Consider the following 22,820-nt stretch of genomic DNA (forward strand, 5'->3'; position numbering starts at 1 on the left):
CGGGCGCCTGTAGTCCCAGCTGCTCAGGAGGCTGAGGCAAGAGAATCGCGTAAGCCCAAGAGCTGGAGGTTGCTGTGAGCCGTGTGATGCCACGGCACTGTACCAAGGGCAGTAAAGTGAGACTCTGTCTCTACAAAAAAAAAAAAAAAGGAAAAGAAAAGTAACTTTCCGATTTTGTGCCATGCCTTGGTGAAGTGAGGTGTTTCTCCGGGTTTCCTGGGACTGAAGGGTGCATAGGCAGGGAGACTTGAGTGACGTAAATCGAAAGGATGAAAGGATCTGCTTGGTGGTATAAATAATTGAATAACCACTGATTATTTTCTGGACGTGACTGGTTTATAACGTCAGAAGAAACAATGGAAAGTAAAGAACTTAATGTCCTATATACTCACCAAAAGATGAAGAAGTCAAAGGTTTGGCAAGATGGAATTCTGAAGATCACTCACTTAGGAAACAAAGCCATTTTGTATGATGACAAAGGATCTTGTTTGGAGAGTGTATTTCTTTTTTTTTTTTTTTTTTGTAGAGACAGAGTCTCACTTTATCACCCTCGGTAGAGTGCCATGGCATCACACAGCTCACAGCAACCTCCAACTCCTGGGCTTAAGCGATTCTCTTGCCTCAGCCTCCCAAGTAGCTGGGACTACAGGCGCCCGCCACAACGCCCAACTATTTTTTGGTTTGCAGTTCATCCGGGGGCCGGGTTTGAACCCGCCACCCTCGGTATATGTGGCCGGCGCCTTACCGACTGAGCCACAGGCGCCGCCCAAGAGTGTATTTCTTAAATGCCTTGAGGTGAAACCTGGAGATGACTTAGAAAGTGATCAATACTTAATCTCAGTTGAGGAGATTAAAGTCACTGGAGGTCTCACTATTAAAAAGGATGTCGTTAAAGAAGCACCAGAATTAAGTTCAAAGAGGTTTATGTCCTCTGGCTGGTCTCTTGGATGTCAGCCTGCTGGTTTAAAAAGGAAGTTTACTGTAAGTTTCTCTGTGGAAAATAATACACCAATATATACTTATATACTCCTTAGTAGAATTTGAAAAAAAATTAAAAATACATGTTTATAAAATTGTTTCAAAAAGTAGTAAATTTTGAAGCTATTATATTCTGTTGTTATTGATAAAATGATACTTCATAGTATACTTAGGTAAACAGGAAAAATAAACCCTTAGTTAGAAAAATCTTTAAAAAAAAAGAAAAGTAACTTTCCAAACTTATGGGGTATCTTTTTGCCACTTTAATACAATCATTGATTTTAGTTTACTTGCTAGAGAACTTACAGAGTCTCTCACATTTCTTGAGACTTCCTTTACGATTGATGAAAAGAATTTTTTTTTTTTTTTGTAGAGACAGAGTCTCACTGTACAGCCTGAGGGTAGAGTGCCGTGGCGTCACACGGCTCACAGCAACCTCTTAACTCTTGGGCTTACGCGATTCTCTTGCCTCAGCCTCCTGAGCAGCTGGGACTACAGACGCCCGCCACAACGCCTGGCTATTTTTTGGTTGCAGTTTGGCCGGGGATGGGTTTGAACCCGCCACCCTCGGCATATGGGGCCGGCACCCTGCTCACTGAGCCACAGGCGCCACCCGATGAAAAGAATTTTTGCATGTTTCAGGAAAGCTGAAAAAATAATCTATTTAGTCTATTACTTTTGCAGCAGGGTTCTGTATGTACCTATTAGGTCAAGTGTCTTTATTGCTCAGATTTTCATCCTTACTAAATTTTTTTTTTTTTTGTGAGACAGTCTCAAGCTGTCGCCCTGGGTAGAATGCCAAGGTGTCATAGCACACAGCAACCTCCAACCCTTGAGCTCAAGCAATCCTCTTACCTCAGTTTTTCTATTTTTAGTACCCTGTTTCCCCGAAAATAAGACAGTGTCTTATTTTAAGGTGTGCTCCCAAAGATGCGCTAGGTCTTATTTTCGGGGAAACAGGGGTAGATATGGGGTCTTGTTTTTGCTGGTCTGGAACTCCTGAGCTCAAGCAATCCACCTGCCTTGGCCTCTCAGAGTGCTAGGATTACAGGCATGAGCTACTGCACCTGGGCCTCATCCTTACTATTGATCATCTTTTCTCTTGATCTATGAGATTCTGGTGGAGCAAGTTAAAATCTTTTCAGAAATAGAAGGTTGTGAGTTGGTTTTTTTTTTTTGTAGAGGCAGAGTCTCACTTTATCGCCCTGGGTAGAGTGCTGTGGCGTCACACAGCTCACAGCAACCTCCAACTCCTGGGCTTAGGTGATTCTCTTGCCTCAGCCTCCGGAGCAATTGGGACTTACAGGTGCCCGCCACAATGCCTGGCTATTTTTTTGTTGATGTTTGCCTGCGGCTGGGTTTGAACCCGCCATCCTCGGTATATGGGGCTGGCGCCCTACCCACTGAGTCACAGGCACCGCCCTGAGGTTGTGAGTTTTTTCATGTAGGTATGTTGGGCTTTGCTTTATGTATTTGTAGGTTCCTTGTTGCATAGAAGCTCACACTTGGGATCTCTTCAAAGTAGATACTTTTTCTTTTTTGTCCTTCAAAAAAGAACAAAAGAGGCTGGGCACCTGTAGCACAGTGGTTATGGCATCAGCCAATGCACCGAGGCTGGCAGGTTCGAAACCAGCCCTGGCCAGCTAAACAATGACGGCTGCAACCAAAAGAAATAGCCGGGCATTGTGGTGGGCACCTGTAGTCCCAGCTACTTGGGAAGCTGAGGCAAGAGAATCTCTTAAGCCCAAGAGTTTGAGGTTGCTGTGAGCTGTGACACTACGGCACTCTACTGAGGGTGACATAGTGAAACTCTGTCTCAAAAAAAAAAAAGAAGAGGGCGGCGCTTGTGACTCAGTGAGTAGGGCGCTGGCCCCATATGCCGAGGGTGGCGGGTTCAAACCCAGCCCCGGCCAAACTGCAACAACAAAAAAAAAAATAGCTGGGTGCTGTGGCGGGCGCCTGTAGTCCCAGCTGCTCGGGAGGCTGAGGCAAGAGAATCGCTTAAGCCCAGGAGCTGGAGGTTGCTGTGAGCTGTGTGATGCCACGGCACTCTACCGAGGGCCATAAAGTGAGACTCTGTCTCTACAAAAAAAAAAAAAAAAAAAAAAGAAGAATGCTAAACAATATAACAATTACTGTCTATATTTATATTTATATAATATATAAGGGTTTTTTTTTTTTGTAGAGACAGAGTCTCACTTTATGGCCCTCGGTAGAGTGCCGTGGCATCACACAGCTCACAGCAACCTCCAGCTCCTGGGCTTAAGCGATTCTCTTGCCTCAGCCTCCCGAGCAGCTGGGACTACAGGCGCCCGCCACAACACCCGGCTATTTTTTTGTTGCAGTTTGGCCGGGGCTGGGTTTGAACCTGCCACCCTCGGCATATGGGGCCGGCGCCCTACTCACTGAGCCACAGGCGCCACCCTTATATAAGGGTTATTTTATATATTTATCCCTCTTTTCTTTTCCTTGTTCTGCTTATTTTGATATAGGGTGCCCCCTATTTGGGGCCGGACAAGGACCCCCTCCCTCCATTTTCTAGACCTAAGCAAACAGTTTGGAGAGTTTTTCTCTCCAAACTGCACTTTGTGAATACAAGTGAGACAGGAGAGGGGCAGTTTTCCAGAGCTAAAAGAACTGCGTTCATTTGTTAATACCCTCATTCAGTCAGTTGCTTATCAACATTAGGTCTGTCAAGTTCTGGTCAAGTGTAATTCCCCAAACAGTATAATGCCCATAGACAAAAGACTTACACAGGGATTTTCCATGTGGGTCTCCTCCTCACCTGCAGGGGCTCTGTTGTCTTCCCTTCCTTCTATCACTTACTATCTAATAAATCCTATCTACCAGCCTGAGTCAGAGTGAGACGCCATCTCTACAAATAGCCGGGCGTTGTGGTAGGTGCCTGTAATCCCAGCTACTCAGGAGGCTGAGGCAAGAGAATTGCTTGAGCCCAAGAGTTTGACATGGCTGTGAGCTATGACACCACAGTAGTCTACCAAGGGTGACCAAGTGAGACTCTGTCCCAAAATAAATAAATAAATCTTATCTAATCACTGATCTCTGTGGTCCGTGAGTTCATTCTTGGAATCTCCAAGAATAAGCACCTACTACAGAAAGAAATTCCAGCAATAATTTGGTACTGATAGCATATATTTCTATTATTTTAAGTGTCACCCTTAGAGAACCCTTATATTTTTTAGCATTCTTAACTATGTATTGTCCTAATAAAGCTTGAATGAATCTGATTTTATCTCCTTTCTGTGTACATATTGAGGACATGCCTTACCTATTAAGCACCAATCACTCCATCTTATTTTTTTATTTTTTGAGACAGAATCTCACTATGTCACCCTCGGGAGAGTGCCGTCGCAGCACAGCTCACAGCAACCTTAAATTCTTGGGCTTAAGCCATTCTCTTCCCTCAGACCCTGAAGTAGCTGGGACTGACTACAGGTGCTTGCCACAACGCCCAGCTATTTTTTAGTTGCAGTTGTCACTGTTGTTTAGCAGGCCCGGCAGGGCTTGAACCCACCAGCTTCAGTGCATGTGGCCGGCAACTGAGCTACAGGCTCTGAGCCAGCCATCTCATTGTTATGTAGTTTTAGTTTTACATAAAATCATGAAGAAAACATTTTTAGTCATTTGTTCATCAAAGTTATTGGTGTATTTTTTTAATTTCTGTGGTTTACAATGATTTCTTTTTTCTTTATTTTTTTCTTTTTTTTTGAGGCTGAGTCTTGCTAAGTCACCCTCAGTAGAGTGCTGTGGTGTCACAGCTCACAGCAACCTCAAACTTTTGGGCTTAAGTGATTCTGTTGCCTCAGCCTCCCGAATAGCTGGTACTACAGGCACCAGCCACAACACCTGGCTATTTTTTTTTTTGGTTGTAGTTGTCATTGTTGTTTAGCAGGCCCAGGCCAGGCTCAACCCCAACAGCCTGGGTGTATGTGGCTGGCTCCTACTCACTGAGCTACAAGCGCCAAGCCTAAGATCATTTCGTATACATTGCCATCCCTCTGAGTTCTTTTTTCTTCTTGCTAAAGTATATTTTTTAATAGTTCTTTCAGTGAAGATTTGTGGTTGATAGGCTTTTAGATTTTAATATATATATATAAAATATCTCTCTGTCCCTTGTTCTTTCAAATAACAGTATAAAATTCTAGGTTAAAAGTTACTTTCCAGAGGGCACAGTGGCTCATACCTGTAATAATTTGAGAGGCTGAGGTAGGAGGATTGCTTGAGGGGAAGAGCTTGAGACCAGTCCTGAAATGTAGCAAAAACCTGTTTCTGCAAAACAAATAAACAAAAAGCTATTTTTGGCTGGGCCAGGTGGCTCATACCTGTAATTCCAGCACTTGGGAGGCCAAGGTGGGTGGATTCCCTGAGCTAACAGGTTCGAGACCAGCCTAAGCCAGAGCAAGGCCCTGTCTATAAAAAATAGCAGGGCCGGCGGTGCCTGTAGCTCGAAGGAGTAGGGCATCAGCCCCACATGCCAGATGTGGCAGGTTCAAACCCAACCCTGGCCAAAAACTGCAAAAAAAAAAAAAAAATAGCTGGGCCTTGTGGCAGGTGCCTGTAGTCCCTGCTACTCAGGAGGCTGAGGCAAGAGAATTGCTTGAGCTCAGGAGTCTAGGGTTACTGTGAGCTATGATGCTATAGCACTCTATTGGGGGTGACAAAGTGAAATTCTGTCTCAAAAATAAATAAATAAATAAAAATGCTATTTTCCCTCAGGTCTTTGGGAATAGTATTCTTTTGTGACTTGGCTTTTTCTGGTTGTTAGCATGCATAGCATTTAATTTTTTTCCCCTCATTTTCCTTGATTTGTTTCACTAACAAGCATCAGTCAAGTTAGAGTTTATTTTAAAAGTATCTCACTGAAAGCTGGGGTGGGGGTGGGGTAGCTCCACCTGTAATCCTAGCACTCTTGGAACCTGAGGCAGGTGGGTCACCTGAGCTCACAGGTTTGAGATCAGTCTGAGCCAGAGTGAGAACTTGTCTCTAAGAATAGCCTGGGATGGCCAGGCAAGGTGGCTCACGCCTATAATCCTAGCACTCTGGAAGGCCAAGGTGGGTGTATTCCCTGAGCTCACAGGTTCAAGACCAACCTGAGCCAGAATGAGACCCCTTGTCTAAAAATAGCTGGGCATTGTGGCGGGTGCCTGTAGTCCCAGCTATTTGGGAGGCTGAGGCAAGAGAATCATTAAAAGCCTAAGAGTTTGAGGTTGCTGTGAACTATGACGCTATGGCACTCTACCAAGGGTGACAGAGTGAGACTGTCTCAAAAAAAAAAAAAAAAAAGAAAAGAAAGAAAGAAGGAAAGAGGGCGGCGCCTGTGGCTCAGTCAGTAGGGCGCCGGCCCCATATACCGAGGGTGGTGGGTTCAAACCTGGCCCCGGCCAAACTGCAACCAAAAAATAGCTAGGCATTGTGGTGGGCGCCTGTAGTCCCAGCTACTCGGGAGGCTGAGGCAAGAGAATCGCTTAAGCCCAGGAGTTGGAGGTTGCTGTGAGCTGTGTGAGGCCATGGCACTCTACCGAGGGCCATAAAGTGAGACTCTGTCTCTACAAAAAAAAAAAGAAAGAAAGAAACAGTAAGGAAGCTGAGTGCAGCTTATAGCAAGGGAGAGCTCTGCCAGGGAGGCCCAGTGTCTCTGAGCAGAGTGGGCAGTTGGTGGTGCAGAGGTCAGGGATTGAATATTTTCATGGTATGAGTAGGATGACATCATCTGTAGAATGGGCTGTCACCTCTACTAGAAATAAAGCATTAGCCTCTATGGGACCCATTTTAGGGTTAGGAATGAGACAATCCAGCCCATCCTCCCCTGGGAATCCCACCCAGTTAAAGGTATTGTCAGGGTATTTTGTTTGAAAATAATTTCCCCGTCATTCCCCGTCAGTCATCCTCAGGCTTCAGAGCCAGGAGCAAAACACAGGGGCAGAACAGGGAAAGGTGGAAAAACTGAGAAGGGCTGACCCAGAGGCACTGGCAGCAGCAGCCCATAGCCCCCATGGAACAGGCCTCTTCTGCAGGTACCAGGCTTTCTGGGATGATAATGGATGCTGCTCCCTTCCAGGAGCTCCCAACTGCTGCTTGCCCCACCATACCTGGGAGCAGTGCTAGAGGCCACTCTGGACTTGTCTTTATCAGGACCAGAGGCAGGCATTTCCTCTGACTGGCACCACCTCCTGATGCCCAACGTCCCTGAGTTTGGAGGTTAGAATGAACTGGGAGCACTGCTGGCCAACCAGGCAATGGTGGAGAATGAGGTGAGCCTCCAGCCCAGCTCTGCAGCCCACCCATCTGCCCCCACCTGGCAATCTCCCTCTGCTCTCTCCCTCTCCCGCCTCTTTCTTGGAGCCAAGGATGGCCAGCCCAAAGCTCAGAGAGGAACCTCCCACCCCCACCCTGTCCCTTACCGTGAAGTCACAGGGGTGGAGCTGGTCTGCCTAAAGGATAGTGTTCCAAGCACACTGCAGCCCACTCCCCTCAACTCAGCCCCCACTGGAGTCCTCTTGGAGTACCCCCAGCCAGCCACTTGGCCTTTCGGTAGCTATCCCTTCTGACACCCCCATGTCCATGAGCCAGTGCCCTCCTTCCACCTCAGCAGTGGCTCTGAAACCCAGGCTCCAGCTGTGCCCTGTCCCCGGGCACACCGCCTCCCCACTGTACCCTCTCAGTCCACCCAGACTCTTGTCGCCCAAGCCCCTTGTCCATTCTTTTTTTTAAATTTCAGATTAATGTGAGAGAGTACAATTAGGTTACAATGTTTGCGTTAGGTGAAGTTCCTGTTAGTGTGCAGCACACCATCCCCCTCCTTCTTCCCCGCCCCTGCCCTCCATCTCTAATTGAGTTTTTCTCTGTGTGGACCTGTGTCCGGCCGTCGACTAGCTCCATATTAGTACTGAGGACATGGATGCTTGGTGTCCACTCTTTCTTGAACCTGGACCCCTTTCCGTCCTAGGCACCATCAACAGCCTCTGGCAGTGTCCTTCTGGCTGTCCTGTGGGACAGGAGGGCTGACACACAGCAAGCATCCAAATGGGGAGTATTTGGGAATGAGATTTTTCCCCTTTATCATGAAAGTAGAAAGGTTGACAGGAAGTGCATTCCCATGTCACCTGGTGGATGTTCTTTCATAAACTTTTCCGTATGTTTATTATATGCAATTGTTTCCCAAATGGGATAACAGGCCAGGCAATTCTGACTTGTGTCTGCTGCCATCCTCCCCAATTATCTTCTGTTACTGTGACTTACTGCTGTCCCTCTGTCACACAGTTCCTAACTCAGCCTGAGTCCTCTTACTGTAGGGACACAGATTTTCTTTCTCTGCCATCACAAATGTTGGAACACCCTTGAATCTATCTGTGCCTATCTTCATAGGTTCCCTGAGGGCACAGCTCTAGAAGTGGAACTCAAATGTCAAAAAGGATATATACACCTTTTGTTTTTTGAGACATTTCATCTCATTTCGTCACCCTCGGTAGAGTGTTGTGGCATCACAGCTCACAGCAACCTCAAACTCCTGGGTTCAAGTGATTCTCTTGCCTCAGCCTCCCTAGTAATTGGGACTACAGGTGCCTACCTGTTAAACAACAATGAAACAAGAATGCCCGGCTATTTTTGTTTGTTTAGCAGGCCTGTTTGGGTTCAAACCCTAAGCACGTGGCCGGCACCCTAACCACTGAGCTACGGGCACCCCGATACACTTTTTTTAATGCAGATGTACTTTTATTTATTTGTTGTTGCATTTTGGCTGGGGCCAGGTTTGAACCTACCACCCTCGGTATATGGGACCGGCACCCTACTCACTGAGCCACAGGCACTGCCCCTGATACACTTTTTAAGATGCTACCAACTTGGGTGGTGCCTGTGGCTCAGGGAGTAGGGCGCCAGCCCCATATACCGAGGGTGGTGGGTTCAAACCCAGCCCCGGCTGAACTGCAACCAAAAAATAGCTGGGTGTTGTGGCCGGCGCCTGTAGTCTCAGCTGTTGGGGAGGCTGAGGCAGGAGAATCGCTGAAGCCCAAGAGCTAAAGGTTGCTGTGAGTCCTGTGACATCATGGCACTCTACCGAGGGCGGTAAAGTGAGACTGTCTATACAAAAAAAAAAAGATGCTACCAACTTGTCCCCAGAACAGGCCTCTCAACAACTACATTGTTGCTGCTGGGCACAGTGCCCATGTTCCCCATTTCTGGATCTGGTGCACACTCACCTGCCTGTACTAGGGCCATTCTCTGCCCTTGTTAAGGGCTCCCCTCAAAGGGCCAGGGGGACACGGGGAGCTGGGGCTGGACACAGCTGGGGCCTTAGCTGACCACACAACCCCACTGGACACGGTGAACCTGGGAGACTTAGCATGGAGAGCTTTAGCCACTCAGCATACAACTTCACTGGACAAAGCCTTTATTACAAAATCCATGCGTTTCCTTTCAGTTATTTTTATTGTTGTTTCTTATAAGATATATTTATTGAAACACAAGGACTCAGGCTGGGAGAGGTGGCTGATGCCTGTAATCCCAGCATTTGGGATTGCCTAAACTCACAGGTTTGAGACCAGCCTGAGCCAGAGACCCCATTCTCTAAGAATAGCTGGGCGTTGTGGTGGACACCTGTAGTCCCAGCTACTTGGGAGGCTGAGGCAAGAGGATTGATTGAACCCAAGATTTTGAGGTTGCTGTAAGACACATGGCATTCTACCAAAGGTGACCAAGTGAGACTCCCAAAAAAACACAAGAGGATGGTCAGGTTGTACTCTGACAAGCTTCCATATGAATACAATGTTGTGAGCAGCACTTGGGTCAGACCAGGGTGCTAAGGCTGTGTGCCCCTCCCCAAGAATAGCCACCACCCTGGCCACTAAGCCAGGGGTGGAGCCCCAGAATCCGACTGTGACTTAAAACGTATCACAGCCATGAGCTTCACAAAGGGCAGTGAGCGGTGTACCAATCTGTGATCCTGTGGGGCTGTTTCCTTTCTGGCTGGGGGTCATTTTGTTAAGTGTGTAGCTGTCTATGGTATTTACAAGTGGAACTGCAAACCCACCTTCGGCCTCTCAGCAGCAGGAGCACCAGGCCCCTTGCTCCACCCACCTCTGAGTACACCCTGCCCTGGGGCTGACTGCAGTGTCCAGAGCCAGGACCTAGCCCTGTACCTCAAATCTTCCCCAGGGGCCAAAGCTGATCCTGGGAACTGATCGGACAGAGAGGACAGACAGGAACAGCCATGCTGCTCCGAGGAGAGGTGTCTTGCCCTCAATAGCAGGAACTGTCGGCAGCAGAGTAGCCAGAGGACAGGAAGCTAGCCCCAGTGGCGACACCCTGCTCATGGCTGACGAGACCCAGAGGACATTCAACAGCATCAAGGCCACTGGGGAACCATGACAAAGATGAGGCCACCTATGGGTGTCCAGTTACACCAGAGTCGCAGGAAATGCAAACACACGGGGGATAAAACGAGTCTCAGCACACTGTATCTGGTTTTGGGTTTTATTTTAGAATTTATAAAATTCCAGTGTCATCCGTATTCATGAGCCTTTACACATGTTTGCATATAATCTTCAAATTTCGAAGTTAAGGCCAAGGGATGGATTGTAGCTGTGGAAACATTCGCTACGGAAGACATTGTACAAGAGGGAGGGACCCACTCGCCATGCCCAGGGCTCTCCTGACAGCATCAGAGGCTTTAGGGAAGAGGGGCCCGGGTACAGTCATTTCATAATCTTTAAAAAAAAAAAAGACCCTTGAACAGAGGAAGGAAGAGATGCACCTAAGATATTCAGCATTACACGGACATGTGCAAAAATATGTTGAGAATTTAAAATCTGCCCTTTTCAGGGTGGGGAGGCAGGGGCCTGACATTTCTGGAGGACACTGTGGGAAAGACAGAGGAGGGTGTCAAATGGACACAAGTGGGAGGTGGAGAAATAGGATGGAGGGAAGGGTATCCTCTCCTCTAAAGCTCCCCAGGGACAGAAAGGCAAACAAGCACTTTCTCCCCTTCTTCCCACACCGAGCCCAGAACACTGAAGGGAACACTGCCATCCCTGCTTCCTCTCCTACCCTCACCACTTGAGTGGATGGGGACTCACCTAGAAGGGAGTTCAGACGTGTTCTGAGCAAGCCTGGATTTGTGCCAGAGCCCCAGAGGCTGAAGATGGCTGAACTTGAGTCATTAGACAGAGTAGCAAACTCTGGGGCAGGCGTCCAGACAGAGAGACAGCCTCCAGGGGAGGGCTGTGAGAAGGGCAAGTCAGCTTTCTAGGAACTCAAGTACCCAGGCAGGGAATTCACTAGAGGCCCTGTCATCTCTGTGGGGGACAGAGGTAGGGCTGGGAAGACCAGATGACTCAGAGACCTATGACACGATCCTTTCTTGTTCAGCCATGCCAGGGGTTTGGGGGGACACCTTACCCACTAAGACTGGCAGTTAGGATGTCTTGCTGTGTCCCTAGGTGGGGAGCAGAGTGCCCTCAGCACCCGGCTGTTCAGGGCTCACAATGCCTCCCCCTCTTGGTCCAGACTCTACCCCAAGACGATGCAGCCCAGCTCTCGAGGCTGACAGCCTGACCTGTCCCCTGGGGCAGGAACCTGCACTTGCACTCTAGGTCACCCCACAGACCCACCTATGGCTCAGGAGGTGGAGCTCAGGCACACGGCTCCACAGCAAACCCACAACCACCAGAAATTAAGTGAGAGACAAGTGTGGGGGTGGCACTCATCACACCCGAGACCACCACCGCACTGGCTGAGGTAGAAAGAAAGCAGTGGACACGTGGGGTCTGGGACAGGCATCAGGGCCTGCAGGCGGTGCAAACAAGCTGAGCTATCACCCAAAGGCAATTGCCTGAGGAAAAAGTCGGTCCCTCACCTCCTGCTGGTCTTAGGTGACAAGACACGTTGACATCACAGGGAACCCAGGTGGTACGCACACCCTGTATGACCTCACCCCAGGCTGCGATGACCAGTCCCGGGCTGTGGGTATGGCAGTGGGGCTGAGGGACATGTAGTGCTTTCAGACCCCCAAGCAAGTGGAGTCAGGACCACCTAAGAAACTGAGTCACTCACCTCCAGCCCCAGGACACTGGCCTGCCTGTGTCCAGACCCAGGTCCCTCTCCCACCCTGTTGTCTGCTGCATGGGCGCGGCAGCTGGCAGGGCTGACCACGCTCTAAGGAAAGGGAAGTCTGGACAACAGGCAGGAGGGAGGTGGGAAAGGAAGAGGGAAACGTTTTGGCTTTTATAAAGTCAAGGAAATTTATTTCCTGAGGTCATGACACAGGAAGTCGACTCCTAGCCACACTGCGGAGCTCTCGTGGTGAAGGTCAGCGTGCTGACATGCTGGGTGGACCAGGAAGCTGGAGTCTGTGTTATTATGAAATGCTCGATTACTTTTGCTTAGTGTTAAAACGGTGGAGGCCCAGAGCCACGCGCCAGGGAGCTGATCCTGAGCGGGTGAAGACCAGGCCCCAATAAGTAGCCGCACACAGCTGGCCACACCAGGCTTCACTGCAAGACCTCGGGAAAGGGAGAGTGCCGACAATTTACGGAGCGTCCAGCTGCTGGATTGGATGAGGCACACCACTGTGCAGTTGGGTTCAGGTCAGCAGGCTGGAGAGGTTCTGCTTTTTGATCATTATCGTTTGGGACCCCACGGGAGGGTCTTAGGGGCCACCTGAGCCCCAAAGCTGGGAAATTCCTCAGAGCTGCTCATGTCTGGAGCCTGCGTGGGGAAAGGGTGCTGTGTCAGTGGTTGCTCCCCTGCCCCCCCCCACGGCTCCTGAGCAGCTGCAGCCCTGCCGCCCCCACCGTCCTGCCTGACCTTCTCACTGCTGTTTGCGGTCCAGGGAGCATCTCGCACCACAAAACCTCTGGACGGTGCCTTAGACTCCTCGTGCGCTGGGGGCTTTGCATAAACCTGAAGCACCTCACTATCCACCACGTCGGCCAGCTGCAGGGCATAGGGTGTGGAGACCAGGCCATCAGCTCTGAGGTTGCTCTCAATATACCCTGGTAAGATGTGACAGCCCCTGCCCAGCTGTCATTCCTGCACCTGGCCTGCCTTGGGAAGCACACAAGCTGCCCAGGACCAGGGCGCCTCTAGACCGGACTGGGCCCCCAACTCACGTATTCCTCCTCCAGGTTGAGGATGTGGTCTATGGCCTCCTCCACATTCTCGGGGAGCCCCGTCACACTGACGCAGTTGGGGTCTGGGGCCCCACTCTGTGGGAAGCGAATGTCCACCTGGAAGGAGCACCTGTCAGCTAAGAGGCTCAAAGCGCAGACTCTGACCAAAGCGTCACCACTGTATGTCTATTTCTAGCAAAGAGTTTTCCCTCTGACTTATAAAAATGTAGCAATCTAGCTTCAGAGCTGTTTCTTCCTTCAAGTAAGTCACCTTAATCACCAGGTTGGACTAATTTCTGGCACTTCTGAGGACAAAGGGCACTTTGTCCTCAGAAGACATAGTGGGCCAGGTACAGGCTGCTCACTCTTGTGTGAAACTCACCTAGTCCCCTAGGTAACTGCCAAGTTTAAGGGCCGGTCTTGCCCTCCTGATGGCCCATGCCACCCCTGCCGAGGTGTCACTGTCTGTGCATGCCAGTTGGGCTGCAGCCTCACTACCACTGAGCCAGGAGCCTGAGGGAAGAGCACCCCTGCCCACGCCTTCTAGCCCTGCATTGAACATGACCCACAGACCCACCTGTGGCTGAGGAGATGGAGCCACCTCCGTCTGTGGCCCAGACAAAGCGATGCAGGACTCAAGTGGCCCCCAGGCAGTGTGGGGTCCTCACCTGCTATGGCCCCCACCCCGGCTGGAGCTCACCTTGAATTCATCCATGATTTTGCGAATGGCTTTGCCGCGGGCACCAATGATGCGGGCATGGACACGGTGGTCCAGCGGGACGTCCTCAGAAACCATCTGTTCAAGTTCACCCACAATTCTCAGTATAGCGTCCCGGGCAGCTTCTGTGTTCTTCTCGTATCCTGTGATGGTGATTTGGTCCTGAGGCTAGAAAGGGTGTGCAGTCAGAAAAGTGGGGTGCCTCACCAGGACCTCAACAGGCCTATGCGGCCGGGAAACAAGCGAAGCACGGCGGGTACCAGCACCCCTCAGCTCCCGCCATCCCCGAGTGTGAATGGAAAGAGGGCCTCCCAGCAAGACCCGGGAGACGCATGCCTGTCATCCCTGCACCTGGCTTGCCTTGGGAAGCACAGCATTATGGACACAGCGGGCAAAGGCCTCAGCCTCCTGCTGCTTTGCCCAGGTGACCTAGGGTGTCTCTGTGCTGGAGGCTGCCCGTGGGCACGCACTGCCCACAGCAAGACCCTGCCTCCCTCAGAGGCCCTCCAGCTTGGTCTCCGGTGGTCCCAGGTTGACACACTCAGCTCAGGGTATGTGGGAATATACATCGACACAAGACAGCACCCGCATCCACAAGGCAGGAGGGGACAGTGCCATAGTGAAAGGACAAACAAGGAGACAGATGCACAGGAAGACCCAGCCTGGGAGTGCAGAGAAGACCCCATAGGACAACAGCCTGGGAGCAACCACAGTACAGACTAAAGCAAGATGCTGCGGGCGGGCACTTCCCCAGGACCGGTCGAGCAGAGCTGAGACACCCGCAGCCAGTCAGCACACATCACGCATCAAGCTCCACCAAAAGAAAGATAAACTCTCCCTGGAGAAAGCTGCTCATAACAAAGAATATACTTGCCCTACTCTACCTGAATGACTACACTAATGACTTTAAGAACTCATAATTACGTGAAAAAGTAGATAGAAATAAAGGGTAGTGAGGGTGAGGGGTTTCAGAGAGCTAACCTCTCAAGATGGAGATGATTAGTTAAGCAATGTCCTGCGGGTGAGGACTCTGGGAGCAAGGCTGCAGGTAGATTCACCCCTCTGGCCTGCTAACTTTTTTATTATTATTTCTTGCCTCAGCCTCCCGAGTAGCTGGGACTACAGGCGCCCGCCACCTTTTTTTTTTATTTTTGAGACAGAGCCTCAAGCTGTCGCCCTGGGTAGAGTGCTGCGGCATCACAGCTCACAGCAATCTCCAACTCCTGGGCTCAAGTGATTCTCCTGCCTCTGCCTCCCAAGTGGCTGGGACTACAGGCACCCACCACAACGCCCGGCTATTTTTTTTTTTTTTGGTTGCAGCCGTCATTGTTGTTTGGTGGGCCCAGGCTGGATTTGAACCCACCAGCTCAGGTGTATGTGGCTGGGCGCCTTAGCCGTTAGAGCCACAGGCACTGAGCCGTGGCTTGCTGACTTTTTTTTTTTTGCGGTTTTTGGCCGGGGCTGGGTTCGAACCCGCCACCTCCAGCATATGGGGCCAGGGCCCTACTCCTTTGAGCCACAGGCACCACCCAGCTTGCTGACTTTTAAAAAAGTGTGTGTGACTCGAAAGATTCCAAAGGAAGAGGCTGGGGAGACACCGGAGGTCAGGCGGGCAGGAGCCCACCATGTGTCAGCTACAGGGTTCAGGGAGGCGTTTCCAGGCAGCCAGAGAGCCTGGCCACTGAGGCTGGCTGATGCGAGACCATGGCAATCCGTAGTCTTCAGCAGAGCGCGCCAGGCCTGAGGAAGGGACCCACGCATGTCAGAGCCAGATGGGCAGGGGTGGGGCTACCTCCCCCTCGCTATACGCAGCAGGAGGCAGGGGATGCTCCATGCCCACTTGCCTCCCAGGAGCCCCAGGTGTGTGTGTGTGTGTGTCTGTGTGAAGGGGCTACACCTGCAGGCCCAACCTCTCAAAAGAACCAACCAGAGCCCCCGCACCTCAAACCCCCCGTACACATGGCGCTGAGGACAGCTCTCCCAGCCAACAAATGCCAAGACATGGCCCAAAGCCCAAGATGGCCTCAGCTATTCAGGGACTGGTTCTCTGAAGTCGGCCCTCCTGTCCTGTATACAGAGTACAGCACGCACGTTGGCTTGGTCACTCACTGCTCCCAAGGCAAGTGAAGGCCAACAAAGACCCAGCTGCCCCAGTGTCTCGCCCGGGTGTCATTCTCACCTGACTGCTATCGTCCTTATCAGGAAACTGGATGTTCACATCATGTTCCAAGCGGATTTGGGTAATCACTGCCCCCTTTCTGCCAATAATTTTGGGATGATATTTAGGGTCCACAGTGACACTCAGCTTAAAACTCCTTAAAGCCTACAAATGAAACAAATGACCATGAGGCAGCTGACAGGGTTCCAGTGACCACCCATCCTGGTCCAGCAGGGCACCTGTCATCCCAGAACAAAGCTCTGGTCCTCAGTTGGCCCCTGTGCTCCAGAACAGTGGGACTCTCTCTAGCCCAAGAGTCTGAGGTTGCTGTGAGCTGTGACACCATGGCACTGTACCCAAGCACTGTGACCCCTGACACCTTGGGTCATCTGCTAATTATGAAAACCGGCCACTCCATACAAGGCACAGAAACCTTTCAAAAGGAGGCTCAACAGAGTTCATCTGGCAACTGATGGGAAAACAGGGCCTAGGAACTGGCACAGCTGGGCAGGGAGGCCCCAAGCTCAGGACTTTGAATCTGTGAACAACGGGTCTGACAAATGACTATAAAAAAAGAGTCCTGGTCTGGCAGTGCCTGTGGCTCAAGGAGTGGGGCACTGGCCCCATACGCCGGTGGTGGCGGGTTCAAGCCCAGCCCTGGCCAAAAACTACAAAAAAAAAAAAAAGAGTCCCGGTTTTTCTAGGGCTTGGGCACAGAAGTAGGTAGCAAAACTGTCAAAGAGACAGAACCCTGGGCATCAGTAGCCAAAGCTATAACCTGGTTAGAGGACAGAACCCCAAGTCCAGGCAAGGCAGACTGTGTGAGCAGGTCACAAACTCTGTCCCCACTGGTTCCCTGCTGAACAGCCACTCCCAGCACCACCTGCCCTCACCGAGCAGCTTGCCAGTCCTGCTGAGGCCATGTGGGGCCTTCGCCCTCCTCACCAGCACCCAGCGGGCTGCATGTCCACCCCTGAGTCTACAGGGCATATGCTGGGGGCTCCCCCAACCTTTCCTATAGGGTCTGAGGCACCATTCCAATTTGGTTTTAAGAGAAATACCAAATTAACACAAAAGCCCGACTTTGTCACTACTCTGTTAAAAAGAGAACAGTGTTGGCTAGGTGCCTGTGGCTCAAGCGGCTAGGACACCAGCCACATACACCTAAGCTGGTGGATTTGAATCCAGCCCAGGCCTGCTGAACAACAATGATGGCTGCAACCAAAAAATAGCCAGGTGTTGCTCAGGAGGCTGAGGCAAGAGAATCGCGTAAGCCCAAGAGTTAGAGGTTGCTGTGAGCCATGTGATGCCACAGCATTCTACCTGAGGGCGGTACAATGAGACTCTGTCTCTACAAAAAAAAAAAAAAAAAAAAAAAAAAAAAAAATTGCCAGGCGTTGTGATGGGTCCCTGTAGTTCCAGGTACTTGGGAGGCTGAGGCAAGAGAATCACTTAAGCCCAGGAGTTGGAGGTTGCTGTGAGCTGTGATGCCACAGCACTCTACCCAGGGTGACAGCTTGAGGATCTGTCTCAAAAAAAAAAAAAAAAAAAAAAAAAGAGAGAACAGTGCCATGCCCCCAGCCTACTCTATAGCAAGCCCTCTGGACGGTGACTGCACCCTGGCGCTGTCAGGGTCTCACCCCAGCTGCCCTGTTCTAACTGGGATGCTGACATCTCTAAGGATTTCCCTTGATCCTGAAGTGTGCCCCGGGGCTGAGAACCACATCCTGCCTCTGCCCCACTGGCCCTGCTGCACTCACCCGGTCCTCCTGCTCAGCCTGTAGTTCCTTCACTCGCTCTAGCAGCCCTGCCTTGGCACGGTCCAAGTTTGCAGTGAGGCCCGTGATGGCGATGATGTCGGACTGCAGCTCAGGTGCGGGGACATGTATGTTCACCTGTAGGGAGAGGGCAGACTTGACAACCCTGCAGGGCGGCAGACTCAGACGAGGGACAGGGAGGCCCTGCAGGAGGTAGCTGGCACCCCAGACAGGGTGGGAGGTGGCTAGATGACTCCAGCTCCCAGGAGAGGACAGGACATGGCAGCACCAGCCATGATGCAGCCCAGGGCCCTACCTCAAACTCATCCATCATCTTGCGGATCCCACTCCCCTTCTGCCCAATGATGTATCGGTGAAGGTCAAAGGGCACTTCCACCTCGATAGTAACAGGAACCAAAGCCTGCAAGGATGACGGTTGCAGTCAAGCTGTGTTGAGTGGCAGGTGGAGTGATGGACCCCGTAACGCCAGCAGCATGCCACCAGGACCTTAACTCCAACACCCCACGTGACCAGCCTTCACGTCCATGATGTGCACCACTCACAAAACACAGAGCTCTTGCTGGTTGTTCACTGAGGCACACAAGGCTCAGGGTACATAGGGCTCAGCAAACTGAGGCTGGAGGCCACACTCGGGACCCCTGTAAGCAGCACCCTTCCACAGCCTTCACACCTGTGGGGCCAAGAGCTTGGACTTCATGCCACTATCCAAGGAAGGGGCCTCCATAGGCTCTGCTTGCTGGGCATGGTAGACACCATGGCACTGTACTTTCACAGCAGATGCGAGGGTCCACTGCCACTCCACCTGCTTCCCCCCACACCCCCGGCCTGCTGTCCGGCCCTACAGTGGAGGACAGGGAGCCCCGACGCACCTCCAAGGCCTCCTTGGCAGCCTCACACTTCTCTCTCCGGCCAGAGATGGTGATGATGTCACACCTCCTTGGAGAGCCGGGCTCGGCCTCCTTGGCCTCTCTGCCGTCACCAGCTTCGTCCCCGTTCTCCTGGACCACAGGCTCCATGCTGTGAACTAGGGATAAAGAGGAAGGGGACAGTTGACAACTGCTCCAAGACACCCCATGCTTTGCACAGAACACGGCATCTGTGAAGCACCTATTGCGTGCTGGGTAGTAAAAGAGAGAGAAGACTCAGCCTGTCCTCCAGGAGCTGAGGTCTGGGCTGAACGAGTAGACAGGATGCGCCCACACAGCCAGCCTCGGGTGGGGCTCCTGGGCCTGAGTGCAACCTGTAGGCTCAACACAGTGACTGTGAAGTCTGCATCCCCACGTCCTCACCTAAAAACAGAGCTAATAGCAACTAGGGCGGAGGACCAAGTATGCTCAGACAAGTTACATCTGTAGAGCAGCACCGTGCTGGCCACTGTGTATGGGACATGGCTGTGCAGGCTCTCTGGGGAGGCTGTGTGGTCTGGCCTCGATGAACTGGCTCAGGAAGGGCAATGGATAGGCTGAGACATAGTCACAGAGAGGCCACTATACCCACACCAGCCCCATGTGCCAGAAAGAAAAGAGACCCTCGGGGATAGGGGTATCTGCAGGACACAGATGCCAGCTGAGGGGGCCCTGGGCTGCACTGGGAGACCACGTGACCACATGACACCACAGCCACACTTGTCCCTGATCCAGGAGCCCATGCTCATGGGTGGGTGAGTAGGGAGCTGGACAGGTTATGTCTTCCCAAAGCAACCACGGCCCTAAAGTGGAAGCAGAGCTCTGAAGGATGCTTTAAAAACTGTACATTTTAAGGCCAGGCATGGTGGCTCATGAGGGCAATCCTAGCACTCTGAGAGGCCAAAGTAGGAGGATCGCCTGAGCTTGAGATGTCAAGAAAAGTCGGAGCAAGAGTAAGCTCCATCTCTACTAAAAATAGAAAAACCGGGGCAGCACTCATAGCTCAGTGGTTAGGGTGATGGCCACATGCACGAAGGCTGGTGGGTTCAAACCTGGCCCAGGCCAGCTAAAATAACTACAACTGCAACAACAAAATAGCCAGGCATTGGGGTGGGTGCCTGCAGTCCCAGTTACTTGGGAGGCTGAGGCAAGAAAATTGCTTAAGCCCAAGAGTTTGAGGTTGCTGTGAGCTGTGATGCCATGGCACTCTACCGAGGGCGACAACTTGAGACTCTGTCTCAAAAATAAATAAATAAATAAATAGATAAAAATTGAAAAGCTAGCCAGGCATGGGGCAGGTGTCTATAATTCCACCTACTTGGGAGGCTGAGGCAGGAGGATTGTCTGAACCTCCTGTGAGCTATGCCAGCATGACACTCTACCCAGAGTGACAGAGAACCTGTCTCAAACAAACAAAATCAAAGAAACCCCAGCGAATTTGAACATTAACAAATTAGACAGTGTCACATAACAGGAAAGCTGATTCTAATGCACACACCATAATAATGCAAGGGGATGTCCTTGTTCTTAGAACACACCCACTATCGATAAAGTGACATGTCTAAAAACTACACTTGAAAATTCTGCAAAAACAAACGTGTATGTGTAAGTGGGAGGTGATGAGAGCACATGGGTGACCTAGGACATTGGGCAAACAGGACACAATTGTCTTCAACTTTTCTTCACAGTGCAATTACATAAAAAAAAAGTTTACAATAAGTATTCAAGTATGAAACACAAATAGCGTACAGTAGGACTTCATTATGACTTGCTCCCTGGATGTCAAGACAGGTGACAATGAATGAATTCAGCAGTAATTTTAGTCACTGGCTAGATCAGATACCAACACATGAGAACATGCCCCTCATTCCACTCGTGCAAAGCCAGCAAGAGAAAGGAGGCTGGCCCTGCAGCTCACAGGTCACCTTCCCGCAGCCAACCACTCTCTTCTCTGTCACTGGGTTCACAAGCAGAAGCAGTAAGAGGGATACTTGGAGCTCAACACTTCGATGGTGATGGTGCCCTCTAGCCAGTCACAGGCAGAAGCTGACCTAGCCCTACAGTGGGGCTGTGGAGAGAGGCAGCTACTCTGGGCAGGGCCTGCAAGGCCTCATCACACATTCAATGTAAATGATGTCATGAGAACTACCGATCTCAGTGAGGGAAAAAGCTGCCACACGCTCCTTGCTCTTTTCAGGACTTGTCACCATGTGTCTCTAGGACTCACTAAGGGCACCTTGTCACCGTGTGAATAACTTGACACAGCACACCCTTCAGAACCAGGGCAGTCACCCAGAGCCTTGGGCAGCCCTGAGTATACAGGAGGTGTTCAGATGGAGAGGTGGTCAGGATGAGTGCTCACAGTGCTTCCCCCACAGGGACTCCTACCAGCAGCGGCCACCACCCACAGCCAGCCCAGGGCTGACGGGGACCCACCTGGGTTCTCTTCTCTGTCTGGGAACTTAATCTGAACATTGAAATCCCGGGTAATCTGCTGGATTCTGGAACCTTTGGGGCCCATGACAGACCGATGGAATTTCTGGGGTATGGCACATTCTACTGTAACCTGAGCTTCCTGGGACACATGGAAAAAAGAAAATAGCAGAGATTAAATTCCTCAGTGTCAATTAACTTTTCAGACCACCTCCCAGTGCCTTACAGCCCCTTGTTAGCAAATGGACAACCCCCTTTCCTGAGGGGGTGGAGAGTTGCAGGTGTGATTGGGTGGATGGAGGGGGTAGGGCAAGTCCAAAAGGGAGGCCTTTTCCCTAACTGTGTCCCAGAAACCAGGTGCTGTCCCTGGAGGTGGCTGCATTAGCCATGAGTGGAGTGGGGAGTCCCGGGCCCACAGCAAGAAGCGCCAGAAGAGACGAGGAAGGGGAAGCTCTCTAAAAGCCATGGAGGCACATGGGCACCTTCCTTCCCTTGATTCCATTTTCTTCTTCCTAGAGAAGAAATCTGATCCCTGTATAGATGGTGCTGCCAATTAGAACAAAGTTGCTTCTCAGTGGGAACATCTCAGAGATGACTGACCAGGAAGGGCTGGGCATGTGCCTCCTCACTGATCACCAGCTCTGCTGAGTGGCCGCTGGGGACAGCAACCCCACATGGAGCCTCCCGGCACCCACCAGGTCCTCGATGATCTCCTGAATGCGTCTCTTGGCTGCCTCTACACAGTCCTTGGCGCCCTTCAGGGTGACTCTGTCACTCTGTGTGCCAGAGCGCGGGAAGCTGACCATCACCCCACCGTATTCTTCAGCAATCTCTCGTAAGACCTGGCCTCTTCGGATCACAAAGTGGCGGTGGTGCTTGGGGTCCACCAGCATGTAGTCTTCAACCACATTGTCCTGTGGAGTTGAGAGAGGAACAGAGGATGAGACTCTACTAACAGCACCCAGCAGAGCCGGCAGCCATGGCCCTGATCCCTACCAGGTTCTGGATCAATGCCTCCAGCTCCTTCTGGGCCTCCCGGACAGCGTCCTCCTTTCCTACAATGGTGATCAGGTCCTGGTCCTTGTCCTCGGCTGCTGGGAATATGATGCGGGCTCCAGTGTTGTCGCGCACCTTGCGGATTTTGCCACCCCCTTTGCCAATGAGGAATTTGTGGTATTCGGGCTTGGCACGGATGTCCACGGTGAAACTCTTGGTTTGCTGCAGAAACCAACCCCAAATAAGTTAGCCTGAGACTACAACACAGGGGGACAAGAGAACTCAGAGGATGGTGGCATGCGTGCAGTTCCCCCTTACTGTGCCCCCCAGTGTCCTGACATTTCGCCTACACACCCCCCAAACATGGCTAATCACACTTCACCTAACCCAACACAGAGCCACCCAGAAGACGCCAACAGGGAGAGCACAGATGGAGAACCCGGGTCTTGTCACATACAGGCGACAACCCAACTGCTCCAAGCCACTCTTGATCTGCCCAGAGTAGGGTGACAATGGGCAAGATGAGGTACCAGTGGGTAGGAAGCCGTCCCATGCCTGCGCCACAACATGCAGAGTGCTCCAGGGCCAGGTTCCTGTTCCCACCACACATGCTACAGACTACCCTACACAAAACAGAAACTTCCAAGCTCAAGCTCAGACAAACACGAGCCAACCATGGGCACAGTTAGAGAACAGCCCTCAGAGGTTCCATGGTAGCATCAGGGT

General features: G+C 51.3%; 1 protein-coding gene across 7 annotated transcripts in view; it reads right to left on the bottom strand.

Annotated features, from left to right (window-relative positions):
- Nucleotides 1-10,456: 10,456 nt before the first annotated feature.
- HDLBP (high density lipoprotein binding protein) overlaps nucleotides 10,457-22,820 on the bottom strand; it is a 74,501-nt gene continuing 62,137 nt past the window's right edge. For all 7 annotated transcript variants that reach the window (XM_053597213.1, XM_053597216.1, XM_053597218.1 and 4 more), the window contains 11 exons: nucleotides 22,095-22,316; nucleotides 21,794-22,012; nucleotides 21,102-21,240; nucleotides 18,630-18,784; nucleotides 18,056-18,160; nucleotides 17,743-17,877; nucleotides 16,004-16,147; nucleotides 13,807-13,992; nucleotides 13,107-13,223; nucleotides 12,802-12,930; nucleotides 10,457-12,702 (listed from right to left, as the gene is read on the bottom strand). In XM_053597213.1, the coding sequence (XP_053453188.1) occupies nucleotides 12,616-12,702; nucleotides 12,802-12,930; nucleotides 13,107-13,223; nucleotides 13,807-13,992; nucleotides 16,004-16,147; nucleotides 17,743-17,877; nucleotides 18,056-18,160; nucleotides 18,630-18,784; nucleotides 21,102-21,240; nucleotides 21,794-22,012; nucleotides 22,095-22,316 (1,638 nt within the window). In that variant the 3' untranslated portion in view covers nucleotides 10,457-12,615. The remainder of the gene's footprint in view (nucleotides 12,703-12,801; nucleotides 12,931-13,106; nucleotides 13,224-13,806; nucleotides 13,993-16,003; nucleotides 16,148-17,742; nucleotides 17,878-18,055; nucleotides 18,161-18,629; nucleotides 18,785-21,101; nucleotides 21,241-21,793; nucleotides 22,013-22,094; nucleotides 22,317-22,820) is intronic.

This window comes from Nycticebus coucang, chromosome 7, assembly GCF_027406575.1.
Source record: "Nycticebus coucang isolate mNycCou1 chromosome 7, mNycCou1.pri, whole genome shotgun sequence".
NCBI classification, from domain to species: domain Eukaryota; kingdom Metazoa; phylum Chordata; class Mammalia; order Primates; family Lorisidae; genus Nycticebus; species Nycticebus coucang.